Source organism: Diorhabda sublineata, chromosome 7, assembly GCF_026230105.1.
Source record: "Diorhabda sublineata isolate icDioSubl1.1 chromosome 7, icDioSubl1.1, whole genome shotgun sequence".
Classification (NCBI taxonomy): domain Eukaryota; kingdom Metazoa; phylum Arthropoda; class Insecta; order Coleoptera; family Chrysomelidae; genus Diorhabda; species Diorhabda sublineata.
The window spans coordinates 5,878,876-5,899,133 of NC_079480.1; the positions used below are offsets into that span (position 1 = coordinate 5,878,876).

General features: G+C 32.3%; 1 protein-coding gene across 1 annotated transcript in view; it reads right to left on the bottom strand.

Annotated features, from left to right (window-relative positions):
• The window catches only part of LOC130446766 (ras-related protein Rab-37-like), a 70,965-nt gene extending 51,811 nt beyond the window's left edge, over window positions 1–19,154 (bottom strand). Inside the window, exons 1-3 of the mRNA XM_056783205.1 lie at window positions 18,944–19,154; window positions 14,550–14,765; window positions 8,521–8,631 (exon numbers count right to left, since the gene is read on the bottom strand). Coding sequence (XP_056639183.1) covers window positions 8,521–8,631; window positions 14,550–14,756 — 318 coding nt within the window. The 5' untranslated portion in view covers window positions 14,757–14,765; window positions 18,944–19,154. The remainder of the gene's footprint in view (window positions 1–8,520; window positions 8,632–14,549; window positions 14,766–18,943) is intronic.
• Between the last annotated feature and the right edge of the window lie 1,104 nt (window positions 19,155–20,258).

Genomic DNA, 20,258 nt, shown 5'->3' on the forward strand with positions numbered 1-20,258 from the left:
ACGGTCACAGAAATAATCTGTTCAACTTTGAGTTATTTCTTCTTCCAAAGATTCACGTAAATTATCTGTTTGCGAATTTGGTGCGCTTTAAGGCAATTGACTGAAATCAGCTCCGGTTCTAAGAGAGATAGAATTCTAATCGTTTTTTGAATAGAAATGATTCGTTATCATAATGTAGGGCTTATGGATAATTCCTTGAAATGGGAGTTACATATTATCGCCTTATCTAAAAAATAAAATTACTCCTATTTTACGCTGAGATAAGTTTCCAACGAACTGAACTTCTCCACCTCCTTAACAGTCTATTACGCACTTATTGAGTCGCATCTCCGATATGTCGTTCCCTTTTGGGGTACGTGTGGTGCGACTCAATTTGAGCGAAGTTTCAAACTACAAAAGAGAGCTGTTAGATATTTACTCCGATTAAACATCACACCTGACTGCACGGATTTTTAAATATTAAAAATTCATCTTTGAAGGCGTTTGCCTAATTCGTAAGCACGTTTCTCCAATATCAGAAGGAACGTTGCACGGCTATCCACTTAGGAACGCAAATCAGTACCTCTACCTACCTACCAGTCCACCAGAATTAGTTGAGGGCTCAATATTTTACATGGAAAAAAATGCACAATCACTTGCCAATTGAAATCAGATCGTTATCATCTTTACTCGCATTCCGCAATAATTTGAGGGCATATTTACTGGAAAATGCCTTCTACACTGTAGACGACTTTATTTTATTTGCTTTATCTTAATTTAGTTATTTTTGTTTGTTTTTTAGTTTTTACAAGCTTATGCCTACAAATCTCTCTCTCTCTCTCTCTCTCTGTATCAACATCATTAGAAATGATTTGTGAGCTACAGAAATTTCTAGAGGACATCTATTTTAATTCTGATTGTATCTAAGTAATAATCTCAATATATTATAATAATTAATAATATATATTTTCATAGAAAATATTGTCATACACAACTATTAATCATATAGAATTCAATACTAGTGTCAGTTTGATTGAATAGTATCATTAAGTCGTCAATTTATTTGTCACTCTATTTTAGTTGGGTTGTGAGATATTTAACGATGATATCTCTGCTATTAGCTTAGGTTAGGTTAGGTTAGGTTAGGTTAGGTGAGGTTAGGTTAGGTTAGGTTAGATTATGTTAGGTTAGGTTAGATTAGGCAATATCGGCAATGAAGGATTTGCAAGAAACAATAAAAAACACTAGCCACAAATGGAGTGTAATTGTGGCAATCAATATTAAAATCGCTCAATACCGCAAAATGGGATAGAATTGTCAAGGCACTAAATGAAAGGAAAAATTAGCCCATATTTGATAAAATATATACAAAACTACTTGAGCGGCAGGAGGGTGACATACGGCATCATCTCTCATAAGTGTTCGATGGGTGTTCCACAGGGCTCAATCCTTGGACCAGTCCTTTTGAACATAACATGTATAACGGAATCCTAGAGTTGAATTACGGGCCAAAAGTAGCGACCATAGCCTATACGAACGACCTCATATATTATGTTGAGGGGAATAAGGAAATTGAAAATACTGTGGCTCTAGCAATCCAATGGATTAGGACAAGCGGCCTCAAAGTAGCTCCGCAAAAAACGGAAATTCTGATAATAAAAGGGCCTCGAAAAACAAACGACCCTTTTAGGATGGCGATCGAAGGCCAGAGAGTAGAGGCCAAACAAAAAATGAAATACCTAGGAGTCATAATAAAGAAAAATTTCAACTTTTCGGAACATATCAAATACTCCGGTTGAAAAAGCAAACAAAAAGGCAGCGCAACTTCGGAGTCTGATGCCGAATGTAGAAGTGCATGTGTGTGGGTGCCAGGTGACGCACAGCGGGCTCCTGTATGCGGCACCAGTCAGGCATGAAGCCATGAATGTAGAACTATACAAGGAAAGACTAGTTGCGGCGCAAAGGAGAGGTTTGCTAATGGTTACCGCTGCCTACAGGACATATCGGCTGAGGTAGCCCAAGTTATATCAAGTTTTCCCCCCATTGATCTCATTGTAGCCGAGAGATGCTTCCTATAAAAAATAGGAGACAGGCTAGCTGGCAAGAGAAGAATGAAAAACGTACAGAAAGTGGCAGAAGAGGCGGGATAGATTAAATACAAAGGCCCAGTGGACAAAAACTACTTCTTACTACGTCACGCAGATTCTTAATTAATAGATACATTTGTTACATTTATTCTCATTAGAGGCAATAATAAGATTCTTGAGAGGACAATTTAAATTACTGCAGATAGATGAATATTAGAACTTTCCATCCAATCTTTACCAGTGTAATAGACGTTTGAAGAAAAATTCTCGCCGTTTACACATTAATTCAGATATCTAGGGACAGAAAAAAGATACAAGCATGCGATTTTCGCACTAAATTGCTTAGTATTTGTCAATTTTGTATTGCTGGACAAAAACTCTTTCAAACAAACAACAAGTTTACTAAAATCGGCTAAGTAGAACCGGACTCACAAGCAGTTTTTTATAACAAAGTTCCCACTCTTATTTGAAGATATAGACTAAACCTTGTGGAAAGAAAAATTAACATAATTCAATCATCGTACATAAAGGGACACTTTTTTTTATTTCATATTTTCAAGGACCTAAAATTCTGTAAATAATTCTCTAGAAACACCTTTGTTATAATATTTGCCCTGAAGTTGTAATATAATCCTGAGATATGTCCGACGGGCTTTTTTAGTTGCCCACCCGGTACATCTTCTATAGCACATCGTATTATTTCTCTCTTAAATGATGTATTGAATTAAATATCTGATTGAACCCGTCAGTATCCGCTTTTGAATAAAATGTTTTGTATTATATGATAAAAAGTGTTCAAAGTTAAATTCGCGTCATTTAAATGAAAATGTATTTTCTGCTTTTTTCCGGTATTTTTCCGCGAGATAGCTTTCCAAAGACAAGAATTTAATATTTTCTTTTTGCACATCAGTTGGATGTATAATAAACGCTAGGATGAAATTCAATTTTCCTACGAAATTTTCAAGTTCAGAATAATTGCATAATTAGAGTGCTCAACATACTTTAATAATGATACAGGATGTCAGAAAATATATTTTATAAGTTGAACAACAGATGGAGAAGTCGTACCTCATCTATATTAAAAAGCATGTCTACAAATTACGGTCATAAAAAATTAAAAACGAAAGAAAAAGTTTTCGATATCTTTTTGAACATTTTTCTTTGAATTAAACACATCTAGGCGTTATATAGTTTTATGAATGAAACAAAAATATTATAAAAGAAATGGTTCATAAGATAAACTCTTTCACCTCCGGACAAAACAAACTAACGATAATAACGATGTTAACGAACGAGAAAAACATAACGTATAAGTCACACAAAATTTCAATAATTCATTACTTAAATAGGGATAAAAAATTGGTTATATTTGTAGCGTCCACTCTGTATAAGAGATTACATGCGAATAAATACAAACGAAGTCAAATAAATCAATGGAAACTAAATGTCAATATATACGAACCGAAGCCTAATTCTATTTTCACAGATTTATCGCATGGCAACTGCTGATTTTCGATATCAAAGCTTAATTAAATTAAAACCCCCTATTTATTTATGCTGATAGGAATCCAATAAACTGTTGATTTGTTGTTAGAATTCTGAAGTGCGTATTACATAAAAGTGTCATCCTCCAACTAAACATTTTAAAACATCTATTGTTATACTATAAGAAGGAACTAAATTTCTTTAATTTCTTATTTCTTAGACCTATTTATATATTTATGTTTTTAAATCTTCTTCACTTTAAATCTCTCCTAATCTATTTTGTAAATACTGAGATGTCTGTCCTATGTAAACAGCGTCACAATACAGTACAGTACAAGGCACTTGATATATAATATTACTTCAATTGTTTTTTAGTGTTTTTGATTTTAATTCAGTGAAATAATTGGATAATGTATTATGTCCTTTATGACTTATACTAATATCACATCTATTGAAATATTTCCATAGTTGTTGAGAAAGTCAAGCAAAAGTGTTTTCAACGTTTTGATGACTAATTTTTATTTTGTTTCTTATTTGTTTGTAGCATTTTTTATTCTCAATAAATAATTTATCATCTATTAAAACAGGAAAAACTGCATTGAAAGAATATAATCATCTAACAAAAATGATAAATAATATATAAATAAAATAACAAATACTACAGTCAAATGAGAAACGAAACAAAAATTAAGCGTCAAGACGTTAAACATTTCTCGCCATATTTACAAGAGCTTTCTCAACAACCATCGAAATACTTCAGTAAATATGATATTAGTATAAGTCATAGAGGACATAATACATTATCCAAATATTTCACCAAACTGAGATCAAAAACACCCAAAAACAAAAGAAGTGATATAAATCAAATACCATGTAAAGATTATGATGCTGTTTACATAGGCCAAACATCTCAGTATTTAGAAAATAGATTGAATAGCCGTCAAAATAAAAATGCATTAGCAAACCATAGAATATCAAAAAATATAAATTTAATTAAAAAAAATCGATAATTCTTGAGACGGGATCAAATACAAGAAAAAAAAATTTTGGGAAATAATTCACATACACGTAGAAAGAGAAAGCTGTCAATGATAAAAAAGATCTGAACAATTTGAGTTAAATTTATTAGACTATTTTATATTATTATATATTCATAGCTGTTACTTACTTTTGAGAAATAACAACTGAAAAAAAATTATTGTCATTAAAATATTTTGATATTTATGTTGTAGCTCATCTATTGATTAATATATTTTTGCAAGTCGTCAATTAATATTTTGATAAAGACCGCAACAAGTCGGAACATCAAACTTTCATCTGATTTATCTCACCACTCCTGATGGGAACCATTTAAGATCTGTTAGCCATATATTAAGTTATACAATTTGTCTTTTATTTCATGCTCAATTGACGCATTGTCTCGGATTACCTAATTTCTGTCTTATATTAATGTATTCGTATTGTATTGTAAGATTTATTGTAGACCGACCGTCCTCAACGTCTTACTTAAGCAGTTCCATATGTCCCTTAGACACTTGCAGTTCCATTAAATTATCAATTACTTAATTTACTATTACTATTTAATTATAGCTTGTGTATACAATAGAATTAGTATTTAAGAGAGCATAAACTTGCATATATTGTCATATATAGTCTTAACATCAAACGAGAACAGTAGTCAGATTATTGAAACCGCTTTATTTATTTATATTTCATGTTAATAAATAGATTTATCATAGTTGTGAATCAAGTTATTCAACTCCTGTCTTAAAAAAATAATTTTCAATTAGAGGAGACCCTTAAATCCAGATGATTTGGAAACATAACGAAAGAAGTAATTGATAACAGAAATCTGTATGTTTGAGTTTTTATGTTTTCATTAAAATAGAAGATCTGGAAATAATTTCATTAATTTTCTCTGAATTTTATTATCGTATAATAACCAACTTTTATCTCCAGTAACAATTTTGGCAATGAATTCTAGGATTGTCTTATGTAAATTCATTATTTTGGTTCATTAGTTGAAAGTCTCGTAACGAAATTGGCATTCACTCATGTAATTTGTGCAAATTAATAATAAAAATGATTTACACGAACACGCACGAGTTTCTAGTACTTTTACCAAGCAATCGAATAGTCGTATCTCTATCGTCTGTTCAAAAGCATCATATTTCTATATAGGTATATTTAAGGCTCAAGGACTTCAAGACCATTCCCTAATTTAACTGACTCACTTCCAATTTTAAATCGCTTACTTACCACTTATAGACAGTCCTCAAAGTTACTATATTAATATAGTTAAGTAATCCAAAACAACCCTCTTCACAGCGGCGCATCATCATCAATTACTTATATATTATTACTAACTCTAACCTCATTAAGTTTTCGTTGCTATAAATTTGTCTATGTTTAGTTTGTCAATCAGTTTTATTTCCACTTCAACCCCATTAAAGTATCTTCAATTATTTATTATTAATGTGACTATAATGAACAATAAATATATTTATCTTATTTTATAGTTATTATTGTATAAGATAAGAACTAATATACTAAGAAGGATTATATCTTACTTTGAACGTAGTACGAGCTAAGTGTAAAGTTTCGAGTAATTCACCAGTTGGCAGTGGTGTACTTCAAGGCTCAGTATTAGATCCAATTAATGGTAAATTCACTTTATACGCGGTGGTCCAGACACACAAGCTTTCCATTCTACCATGGCCGAATTACTATTAATTGGTGGTCTGACGCGAAAAAGTTTCATCCTACAAAGGATTCGATCAAATTTCTTAGTCTACGTATTGATGGTGCCATTCAATGGTGAATACATGTAGATACTTTGTCAAAAAAATTATCCTTTGTTTGTTTTGCTATTAAATGTATGTCTAAACACCTCGATTCTCGTACTGCTTTAACAACTTACTAAACGTTCTTTGAATCGTATCTTCGTTATGGTTTGCCTTTCTGGGGGTCTTGTAGTTTGCACCTCTTCGAATCTATCTTCAAATTACAAAAAAGATTTATTGCGAATTATATTTCAAAAAATAGAAAACTTTAACAATCCTCGCTCTTTTCATTTTAGAATCCGTTTGTTTGGTTGATACCAAAGGAAAAATTTGGACATTTATTCAACGATACCTACCTCCGAAGTGGTATCAAATTTTATCATCTTCAATGCTACCTTCAGAATTAAAAGTGTCAAATACATTTAGTAAGTTCCGGTGTCGCTTTGTCCATAAAATTGTAAAATTTTCTTTTCCTCGTAACTTTCGCAAGTATTTTAGGATTGTCTTGTTGTAAGAGAACCCGCTTTGTGTTAACCTATCCATGATACCTATTTCTCCAATAAAACATCATCCATTAGCATCAGCTTTCAACTACACTGCCGAGCAAAAAATGGAGATCATTTCAGAAATTGCGAATAATTTTAGCGTCAATATTGATAAGGATTAGTAGGCGTTCAAGCAAATTTTTTCCGAGAGTTGACAGCTGTCATTAACTGTCATTCGATGTATTAGAGTACGACGCTAATTGAACATCCACATATCTCTTGCCTGTTTTCAAGCTTACTGTTGATTCTTTGTGTAAAATCTAACAGTTGCAAAGTGTAGTGATTTAACAGGCCCATAATGCCTTTAGATCCGATTGTTGTGGCAAGAACTATTGCTATGTTACAAGATGGTCGAGGGCAACGTGAAACTGCAAGAATTGTTGGTGCTAGTATTTGCGGTGTGCAAAGGGTTTATCAGCGCTTTCTGGAGACTGGCCTGATCACTAGAAGACCAGGGTCTGGGCAAAAAAGAGTTACCACTCAACGAGATGGCCGTTTTTTGGTGTCCACAAGTTTGCGGAATAGGACAGCTACTGCGGTTTCACTGCAAAATCAGTTGGAAGAAGTGAGAAATGTAAACATTAGTAAATGGACCGTTAGAAGAAGACTTCATGCTGCAGGACAGTCATGCAGGAGAATGGGTACAGGTTCCCCGTTGCAACGCCCGCATCGGACTGCAAGATTGACATTTGCCAGAGATCACGTTCGTTGAAATGATGATGACTGAAGCTGGGTATTGTTCTCGCGTTTTTGCCTCACAGGGTCAGATGGACGTCGACGAGCGTCTTCCACTTGGCGGAGGGAAAGTTATGATTTGAGCTGGAATCACTGCACAAGTCCGTACAGAGTTGGTCTTCATAGAAAATGGCTCCCTAACCTCTCACAGATACATTACGGAGGTGCTAAAACACCATGTTATGCCTTTCATGGTGACTATGGGGGAACTTGGTATTTTTATGCAAGATAATGCGAGACCACATACAGCCAGAATTGTCAGGGAGTATCTGGATAAGGTAGAAATTAGGCGGTTTGACTGGCCAGCCCGCAGCCCGCAGCCCAGACATGAATCCCATAGAATATGTCTGGGATGAGATGGGTCGACTGATCCGCAGACACACACCAGCACCAAGAACTGCCCAGTAGCTGAGAAAATTGATGTTGCAAACATCGACCAGAATGTGATCCGCAACTTAATTCAAAGTATGGCGCGCCGACTTGAAGCCGCCCAAAATGTTTTAGAATACATCATTAAATCCAAGAAAAGAATGCATTTTTCTTTAGTGTGGATTATCACATTCAGCTTACAAAAGCACATGCAATGATTTACAGTTTGCGAATATTTTCTGAAAACGTAAAATTTTAAAGAAAAAAATACTTGTTTGTATTGTTGCTATAAAAAGTAACTATACTCGTATATAAATTTTTCCAAAAGACAAATAACCCTGTGGTAAATTTATATACGTGAAGCTTTATTAAATTGAGGGTCAATAAAAAAATTTACAAAATTTATTAGAATTTTTGAAATACATAAACGAGAAATATAACATCCACATCAAACCTGGAGATATACAAAAAATTTGAAACAGGATATTGTTGTTTAATTTGTTACATCATATTCAAAATAAGTTCTAAATTACTTACAGTAAATCCGATACCGACGGTTGCAGAAAAATTCCCAGATTGGAATTTTCCAGTGTCGAATTTAACCAAAAGCGATGTCTTTCCAACTCCACTGTCTCCCAGCAAAATTGTCTGCAATTATAAAAAGTAAACTGAACGCAATGGTACAAAGTTTATTATAAAATGAAGGTTTTGCCAACTAGATTATGAGAGTTATCGTAGTGGAATTGTGGCAAAATTAAACCCCAAAGTACTGACTCAAATATATTCTCGCCTTTTCGAATACTTATGTATTCATCGTCTGGGACTGAAATTATGGTCTAGTACAATAGAAATCGTTAATAATTGTCATTGGTTAGATTATGACTGACATTAAATGTTTATAGCTTAGATAAGGCTAGGTTGTTGTGAATGATATTGAATATTGATTGGTTAGTTAATAATGACATTAAATTTTATAGGTTAGGTTGTTGTTATGAGTGAAGTTGAATCTCATAGGTTAGGTAAGGTTAATTGGTTGTCGATGGCGTTGAATTCCTCTTATATAATTTGTTTTTTCAAAATCTAAGACATCCACAGATCACACTAAGGTTATTTAAATCAGTTTTTATAATAATCAATATATGTTTTTTCTAAAAATAGACATTTTTTGGTAGTTTTTAATATCGATTTGACTGGGGTGACCAGGCATCCCATAAAAACTGACCCGTTATCCCAAACAACGTTATAGTAATGTTAAAATGTCCCGTTTTACTGAAGAGCGGGTCTTACATAATAAAAGCTTATCTTTACATAACTGCAACCACCAAATTTGAAGTAATCCTGAAAGAAACCTGCCCAATGCTGTGAGAAATGGATGAACAGTACTCAACTATTAAAACTGTCCTTTTTAGCGATTCCCGCACAAAATGAAAACACAGGAAGAATTTTTTTGCGTATATTCAGTGGAGAAAGAAAAGAGAAAGGGATGGAAGTGAAAATATTTAAAGATATTCTTCAGTTTCAGCAAAAGAAAATTCACGCTTTAAAAGTTTTGAAAACAAGCTCAAACACTTGATTCCTTTAATTTAATGACATTTGTAACAGACGAGATTAAATCAGGATACCGTAAGCCTTATTCCATACCCTCATTCCTCAATAGCAGCACCATTAGTGCATGTCTGGTCACTCTACAACCTATACAACCAAATATTCCTGCAATGGATCACAGTATTTATCAGTTTGCTAAAGTAAGGAACAAAAACTTTGTCATTTCAGAAATAGTATCAAGAAGTAAAAAGATGTAATCGATTTTGGAATAACACAATTTAAAAATGAATTTTCTTCTCATTAAATACATCAAATAAATAAAGGGGAACAAATATTGTTCAAGGAAACAATCCGAATTATATAAACTAGACATTGAAGAACCAAACTTATCGACTTATACATTGACAGCTCAAAACGTAGCCTAAAATGTATTCAAATGTATAATGGAAAAATAAGCTGGGGTATCTACAGTCTACAGTCTACTAGTCTTTGGTACAGTAAAGCTAATAAGAGCATTGGGTAAAAAGAAACTAAACCTTGAGAGATAATATAGAGCCTGGAAATAAAAATCTAGTCCAGGATTCATTAGCAACTAATGAATGCTCAAGAAAAAATCATCCTTTCATCATTACATATGAAACTGGGCATCATGAAACATTTTATTAAAACATTAGATAAATACGGGAACTGCTTTTATTACATTAGCCGAAAATTTCATCAACTCACTACGGAACAGACTAATTTTGATGACCAACTAAAGAAAGATACTCAATTTAGAAATTCTATGCCTGAGTTAGAGCTTAAGGCTAGGACAGAAAATATGGGGTCAAATATGAGCATAAAACTCCACTTTCTTCATGGATAGGTTTCCGGTGGGCTATCAGAGTTTCTGGGATACGAATATGATGTCTGACTATTGTTAGTCTCTGATTCGTCATTTTCCAAAGTCTACACATCAGAAAAGAGCTTTAACACAATCTTTTAGAACTCAATGATGGATTTTTTAATAAAGTTATTCTTGGTTAATACATTTTTTTTTCTATTTTATACATATACGAGAGTTGCGACTTGAGGTTTTAGATATACAAATATAAATAAATATTTATAATTGGATATGGTTTTGTTTTTTTGTGTTTAAAAATATTCTCTATTAAGGTCAATACATTTTTGCATGTATTTAAACCAACTTTCGAAGCATTTTTTCCTTTCCCATCGAAATACCTCTAAAATATGTGATTTAAACGCATCAACCACTTCTTCAGGTGTAGAAAAACGTTGAAAAATTGATTGCTAAACAAGGACTGTTCGGCGGATTACCCATCTATTCGATTATTTAACTGTTCAAAAACGTTAATGTTTGACCTGATATATGGGAGCTCAAATTCTAGTGGTGGAGAATGATTCGTCTCCTGCGATTGTTTTCTCTAATTTTTCGAACACTCCTGCAAACAAATGAGGGTATAAGATTAAGATTTGACCCTTTTAATTTGCTCTAATGAAGCGGTGGTGATAGTTGAAACGAAGCTTTTCGTGCGCGAACAGATTTTGTTGAATCTGGCTCGTCTTGAAAGACCCATACAATCGATTATTTAGTTTCGGGTTCATATGCAAAGATTCACGATTCGTCGCCTGTCACAATCTTTTGAAGCAACTCGATTGACTTTATTCAGTATTTCTGAATCGATACGAGCTTTGTTTTAACAATTTTCAAATTATGCGTCAAATATAGAATGTATGCGAGTGGAACTAATGCCCAAATATGTCTCAATATCAAGTTATGTCACATAACGATCTTTTAATATCAGTTTACGCACAGCATCGATATTTTCTGGCACAACAGCCGATTCAGGACAACTTTCACAAATTTCATCGTGTAGCGAATTGCGACCACGATTTCAAGTATCTACAAACAACTCAAATAGAACTGATTTGACAACACGTTCTAATTAAGTTCATCATTAAACTGTCATGATGCCAAGGTCAGATTTGACATATTCACATCATTGATGCCATATCTTAAAACTTAAGTAGCTAAAGTCGTATAGCTGGAACTCACAAACTCAGAAACTAGGGTCAGCAACAGCCAAAATTTCTTCAGCAACAAAAAAGAAATTGGTAGAAACATCGAATTAAAGAAAATTGAAATAATTCAGTCATATACAAATTCTTACGCTCTTGAGGAGTTTTCAACAGAAGTAAATAGACATTAGTTAATTAACAATTACCGAAATTGTCCACATATTCTAAAATACGGCCTTTACCACTATGTTTATATTAAATACACTAAGAGACGTTATTATAATCATTTGAGAGATATTACTCCTTTGCATATTTGATTAATAATACTAAACTTCTTATTAATACATTGGAAATCCAGCCCACAATCAAACTTCAATTTAATATTCCATCAATCACCAAAATGCCATGGGATCAGGGTCCCTAGATAGCAATTAGGATCCCTATTATACATAAGAGGTTGCGTTCAAAAAGCAGGATATAATCAAATTTGTTTGCGTTATTGAATAGTTAATGTCTTAAAATGAATATCAATAATCCATTATTTCAAATATTCTCTTCTGAAGAAGGGTGAGCAAAAATGTTCATGAGACCCTAGTATACATCTTGCATGAAGACAAAATTCTATTTATGATTTCGCAGTTGTGAAGTATTCACATACAACTACTCAGATAATCAGCCAAAAAACAAGGAACATAAGAAAAACAACCAAAACAAATCAGAAGAAAACAAAAAACATATATATATATATATATATATATATATATATATATATATATATATATATATTCGTGAATTTCCAAAAACTTTGAAAGCAGGACCTAAATACTAAGCTAACCTAAACTAACCTAACCTAACCTAATCTAGCCTAACCTAACCTAACGTAATCAAAAACCAAGTAATGTCAAAAATTAACCTAATACATTATTCGATTTATTACTTTGGAATCTGTACCAGATGATTGCAGATAAATAAAATTTTTTAAAAATTTTCGAATTTTTTCGGTGAAACTATCACATTTTAAGCACAACATTTCTTAATATTGTCAATAATATGTCATAATTAAGAAAACCAAAATATGCAAAGCGTATATGTTACATATCTTTAGTAAACAGTATATTGTGCATAATTAAACAAATTTTGGAAGATGTAGAGCTTTGACGGGCGTTTCAAGAAAAAAATAATTTTATGAATCTGCTATTTTGGAGCAATTACTTTTATTGCAGTACTCAAGAAACTAATCGTGAAGCAGGTGGTCAAACGTTTGAAATAAAATGTGTGATATTCAAAATAGGTCGTTTCAAACACTTAATACTGAGTTCTGATGGATAAGGTCTGCATAGGGTATAGACCAATTTGTGTCGGATCTTATTTATTTTGTACTATTGAAGAAGTAACATCAAAAGGCTGGGCAAAATTTGAAAATCTCTTACCCTAACTTAATACATGTTACATGTTTTGCTCATGCTTTAAATAAGGTTGCTGAAGAGATTACTAAACATTTTCCTTTTGAATAAAAACTTCCACACTTCCACCTCAACCTATTATTACCAAATGAGGCACTAGGTTGGAAGCCGCTTTTTAAAATTGCGAGAATTTTTATCAACTGAAAGATTTATTTCAGAATTGTCAAACGAATCTTGCTAATCCCTTACTGATGTTGATCTATAATTCAAAAACAAAGAAATAAAACAACTTGTGTTTATAAATACAAATTTTAGCTTTGTTTCTCGATCAATAACAAATCTAATTTGCCATCAACCCGAAGTGTAAAACTCATAAAACAATCTGAGGCAGCTTTTCAAAATGTCACGGCCAAAACGAGAGGCATAATTTTTACAAAGGTTCAAAAACATGAAGGAAAATTTACTGAATTATTTGATTCGGATCCTGCATCAATCGGTAATCATGAAAACGCCCCTATTACATCAGTTGGTGTGGAAAGAAGTATTTCCATTCATAAATTTTTATATTCAAACAGAAGACAAAATTTTCCAATTGAGAACCTACGTAAAGAAATAAAATGTCTATTTAATTTATGTGTGTATCAATGAACTGATGTATGAGAGCTTTTTTACATATTTTCAACATTTTTGTGCATATTTTGACCAAATGATTTGTATATTTATGCGCATATTTCAAGTTTTACATTTGCATATTTGAGTGTCCTCATTATCATAGACATAGTAACTCTAGACTGCCTCTGGTCTAAGTTGGAGCTATCTTCGTTCCACTGTACACTGATCTCTTCTAATAGTTATTTCTAATATTGAAAAACGAGTTTCATTATAAGCGCAGTCTAGTATTATTATAACGCTTTTCGAAATCTATGATCCTGGATCAGATAGATCACCTATCATAACAGTTTCTGGACGTCACTTTCAATTTCAAGTGACAATTTTAATTTAAAATTTGATCTATAAAAACCTTTCAACGATTTATTCCCTAACACTAAAGTTTAATACCAGTAAGCTATTTTTATGTAATTTATTCATACAAGACAACCATACAAAGGGAATTCATAATTTTCAAAAAACATAAACGAAACAACTCGTCAGTTGATCGCATTTATTCACTGGAGAAGCAAAGATCCTATCATATGTTTTTGACCCGATTCCTTCGATCAGTTTCCGAACAAGGTGATTTGGATTATTGTTCGAACGTTCAGATCATAATCGAATTAACACGATCATAGTTTCTGTTAGTCGTTAAATCTATGTCTATGAATATTTTGCAATCGTTATGTCAAAAGTCACGTCAAAATTAAATCATAATGCATTATTTTGGCGCAAATAGATAGTACAAGACTGCGAACATTTATTTTTGAAAACGTTGATTGAGACATTCTGTGCATATTGAATCTTTTGATGAATATTACGACAGGTGCGGATGATGAAGTCGAAATAGAAAAGGGAAACATATTAGTTTTAGCCAACAAGCCTTTCTAGAATTTATACCTTTTTGGATAATGACAATATAAAAATTTTTAATGAATAAATCCTCACCTTATGTATTGCAGGTTCTGTAGATTCTATTACATCGTTCTCGGCTAATTTCAGCACTTCATCAGGAGGTTTATAGTTTCTATAACCCGTAGGAGACGGCGTGCCTCCTTTTTGTGAAAAATTCCTATCAGATACGTTGAGTCTACTGTCAATATCTTCTAAACTTTCGAACACATCATCGTCCATACTATCTCCGTCTGTAGCCATGGTAGAGACCTTTAAATAAATGTCTATACATAATAAAATTATATAACAGTCTATTATTATAAGGGTAATAGGGTTATAGTATTTATACAGGGTGTTCCACAACGAGTTAAAACTCTGTATATAGCAAAATACTTATAGTACAATCATCAACGTTTGGGTTATCGGATATTATCTTTTTAACTAAAATAATTTCAAAGATGACCGACTTCCGGTAGACTGTAACTGTATATTACTACATTTTTTAAATCTACATAAAATTTCATTATACTTTTGTCTAAAAACTTTTTTCGAAAAATGTATACTTTTCGAGTTAATTTTTTTGTAAAAAATTTGACGAGGACACCCTTAAATGTATGAAAATGGTTTCTGTTCGGTTGCTTTTAGCAAGGTTAGACGTATTTGAATCTATTTTGAAAAATTTTTCATTTTATACAGGGTGTGTATAAAAAGTGTTAAAAGTTTAAGTTCATATATATCAAATTTCTTTATTTTTTAAAATAGACCCACCAGATTTTTTCTATTTCAATGCCTTTCCTATACCTGAACCTTACCGTTATCCAGACATTGAATGTTTTCTGTAAATTTTTAGAGAATCAGGTGTGGTTTAAAGTTTTTTTACAGACCTTGACAAGACAAAGAAAAATACTTCTTTATTTTTTAGTACTTGTATCAACGACTTAAAATAAAATTTAGTCTACACCTGCATCTCCAAAAATTCACAGAAAACATTTAATATCTGGATAAAGGTAAGATTTGGGTATAGGAAAGGCATTAAAATAGAAAAAAAAACGTGTGGTTCTATTTAAAAAAATAAAGAAATTTGATATTTTTGGAGTTAAGCTTTGAACACTTTTTATACATGAAAATTAAAATGAAAAATTGTTCAACATAGATTCAAATACGTCTGACCTCGCTAAAAGCAACCGAATAGAAACCATTTTCATATCTTTAAGGGTATTGATTTCAAAAATGTAGAACCGGAAGACGGTTCATCATTGAAAATATATTAGTTAAAAAGATCGTAACCAAAAACACAAATGTAGAAATTTTCATGATTTTACTATAAGTATTTTGCCATATACAGATAGTTTTAACTCATGGTGGGGCACCCTGTATACATACCTGAAGCAATAATGATGTATTATCACAAGAAAATAATATTTAGACAAGTACCGTTAATTTAATCTTCTAGATAGCACCTTCTTAATATTGCTATTAAAATTTGCGTGCCTATTGAGAAATAAACAGTAGCACCACGAAAATATTTCGGAAAGTGAACATTTTCATTTATATCATGCAATTCCAGAAACGAACAATTATTCCTTGAAAAATAGATACAAGATGCAAAACGTTTTAAAAGTATTATAAATACGCGCTTCAACTGCACATCAAGATAGTGTGTGATGTTTTTAATATAACCAAACAAATAATAGTCCAGTAGTGTTAGATCTGGTGTGCGGGAAGATAAACCTATAGGTATCAATCTTTTCGTTTAGAAAAACCACACCACAAGGAACAATGGACATTATATATTTCATGTAAGAACAAGGTAATCATAACATCCATAAATGAAATATCCAATCAAAATCCTTCAATTAAATGAATTTCAAAAGTTATATTTATGTGTGTGTGAGTGAGTGAGTGAAACAGTTTACGAATAGAGCAAATTAAGTGGATAAATTTCACAGTTTTTTAAATAACCGTCCTATTTTTATTATAAAATTGTTCTAACAATAATATCTTATAGCAATTGACCATATTAGAAGGCACTGAATCACCTTAGTTGCCAACAAACAAATATTGTTCCCAATTCTTGTTTTTCATTAAAGATTCCGATCCAAATATCTTCGTTCTTTCGTTCTTGATACATAAATAAATATTTCTTCTTGGTTTTTACTCTGTTACGGTTAATCAAGTATCTAGTTAGTGGCCACTGTAGATGCTACACGAACAGCATAGAGCGGGGATACACTTTAGGCCAGGGATACCCAAACTGGACTCCGTAGAATAGTCATCAGAGTTCCGTATAAACAATCAACTAGCGATGCTGCATGTCCTGGATTATGAAGCATCCATAGATCTCAAAGTTCATTCACATTAGAACAAACATTTGAATCAGTGTTTCTAATTGAGTTTTGAGTTGATGTTAGGAGTGAATAACCTAAAATAGTCAGCATGACATCTTAAAATTGCTCTCATCCGTCACATATAAATCTTATTATTGATTTGGTTGGTGTTGACTACGCTGCTCTTGCACAACACTCTTCACCATTGCATGAAGTTGTCAGGTCAGTGTCCCACCAAAGCCGCACAACATCCTACACCTTCCGTGTTTAACCCATAGTTTGAATACAGCGTATTACGATTTACCTATCAGTTGTGTGGTGTGATATTTTACGATCGTGACACAACAAAAGTATGAACAGGAATTCAAGTGAAAATTAGTAGATGGTTTTTAGAAATATTCTTGCTTATATAATTATAAACTAGCAGAATATTTTCAAAAAGAAAGCTTCGGCAGCGGTAAGCAAAAAAATAAACGCTATAAGCAAATTATTTGTATACCTTTGTCTTGAATTGATGTCAGTGATTACTGAATTGAGCGTGGAAAGACGTTTCTTTGGGGATCTAACTTGAATAGAGTCTAGAGAGATATATACTTCGCACTTTATGTCTTCAATATTAACTCTATGCAATAGCCTCAGTTTCTGTTTGTGTTACCGTCCAATAATTTTGATGGACGACAATCAATCTTACCGATTGGTGTCAGCTTTAGAATTCCTTGATCGTTATCACGATGAATGAGAGAACGTTTTGAAAATGGACATGGATTCAGTACGACAAACCGAAAACAAAACACTGTTCTTATTTACTTAAAAAACCATAAATATCTCAACCGAGCCGTCATACGAGCCTGACTTGGTACTCAGTGAGTTTCACTTTTGTTCAGAACTAGAGAGGTGGTTAGGAGGACTGCGCACTCGGATTAACGAAGATCTTCAAAAAAAAAGTCAATGTCCTTAATTCATTGTCAGCAAATTTACTTGAAATGGGCATTAGAGAGCTTGCCTACGATAAATGTCTCAATATTCTTAGTGATTACGTTGAAAAGTAGCCTTATGTACTTCGGAAGTTGAAATAAATAAAACGAGGCATATATGTCAGCTTGAAAACAAAATAAAAATTTCTGTTGTCCAATTTCTTAGATATTCTTAAAAATCTATGTGAATGATAGTTCTCTAGACAGTTTCATAAATACGCACGGCACTCATACCAAATTACGAAATGAAAAATGTTTACTCCCCGTATAAAGTTCAGTAAATATCTAACAAATCGTCAGTCCACGTGGACTCTCATCTCCACTGTTTACCAAACAAAACATCGAATCGTAAATTTCTATTGGCCGAATCTGTATGCAGATAATTTCTTCGAAATATTCCTGTTAGACATTAGCGTCTCTTGGCGAAATTAATTTAATTAATAAATTTCTTTAAATAAATAGAAATATGGGCGTTCTTAAGACCATGGGCGAATAAAGACAATTAAATCGCACAGTGTAGTGAGTTAAATATTTAATAATAAAGATTTAGATATACAAACACAGCAAGTTATTTTAAATATATTCGAATATTTGAAGAAGGAAAATATTCTACAATCTAATAACATTCGGACGATTTTGACTCCCATGATTATCTATTGGAAATAAAATGTTTTTTTTTTGTTTTGTTTCATTTGCAAAGAATTTATTTTCCTTTTTGGTTTTTGCTTTGAAGTTTCGTTTTCCAGAAAAAAATGAATGGAGTACAAAAAGTGCTCAGTTCACGTCTGGTACCCTGTTTAAACCAAACTCCCTTACAAGCACGTACATTTTACTCGTTTATCTACGTTTTATAATTTAATATTCATTTGTAGCAAGTTAACACGGTATAATAATGAAAGTTGTCCTTCGATTATCCTTGTGGATGTTCAATTTTTTAATTAGATAACTATTTGTGTCTTCTGAAGATTAATTGAAGAAATTTCCTATTATTTATTTCAGAAAGTAACTTTATTTTATTAATAACGTTTTTTTGGTTTACAGATATTAAGATATTATAAAGTTCTGATAAATTTTTCGTTTCTCATAAATTTACTGACCCCGTATATTTTATACCTGTTACATTAGGATCAAATATATTTGGACTTACCAAAAATAAACACTATCACAGCGATGAATGTGCCTTAAAGCCACTAAGTTCATAAGTTCACTTTTTTTAATTGTTAAAATCACAGCGGTTTTCACATGAATGTAATTCTTACTTTTTAAATTAATATCTAATGTATTGTTTGTAGTTTCAGATTCTAGAACGACATATTGAAATTTTTTAACGTTAAGGAAACGGGGCCATGTTGGTAACTAAACGACAAGGACACGAAGGAATACGCTCGGGAAATAACAGGATCAATGAGATACAGTAGCGTATCTGGAAAGTGAAAATTTAATTATATCATAATTCCATTAGGTATATATCCATTATTTTCAAAAAAGCAGATAAAAATATAGAATTCTGACTGCTAAAGTGATATACCAGGGTCAGTTTATAGAAGCGTTTATAATGCCCGACAAAAATGTGGATTTTACTAATTTCCGTATTCTTAGTGACTTTTAAGGTATACCGAACATGGGTTTGAAGCATTGTGCACTTATGTGCTCTATCTGGTGCTCAAATTATGTTGTTTTAGTTAAACAGTACATAGTTCTAGTTCTTTGATCAATATTAATAGAGAAAAAGTTATCGGAAATTCAAAAATTTTGTAGGTAGTTTAAACATTTTAGTAAGTAATCAGTAATTATCAATTTTTAAACCAATCGATAAAGTAACATGAATGATCTAATTCCACTCCTACTACTTCAGTTTTAGGATAACCGTTAACGTTTTAATACTTTGTATAATGTCTTTGTCACATTTACTTTGCTTACAATCAATCAACATAAAGTATTTTGATTTTTTTGTCCGCTCTATCGCGCACTATCCAGGACATTCATACAGTAACTCAGCGGTCTTTTCATAAAATTTTTCCTCCCAAAATAAAGTTCTAAATCCGCCACTGTTTCTGGTAAGAGAAAAGAAAAACTTATTGTACAGTTGATGGGAAGAGCCGGTGGAATGGGTTTGGAGGTGAATGTTTAAAAAACAAAGTACATGTTGATAACCAAGAGAAGGATGAAGATTAAAAGGGACGATACCAAGCCCAAAGAATGAAAACATTCAAGTATTTGTGTGTGACAATAAGCTAGACAAATAATAGAAGCATAGAAATGACGAAACTGTGAATAAACACAAAGTTGAAAATATACAGCACAGGAATTTGACCAGTCACTGTATATGGAGCCTAAATCATGTGCCTGTCAGAGAAAGACGAAAAGGATCTTCGAATATTGATGAGAAGGATATTGAGGAGGATACATAAGAAGATTAATGAATCAAGAGATCAAGAATGAGGTGAAAGAGGATGAGATAC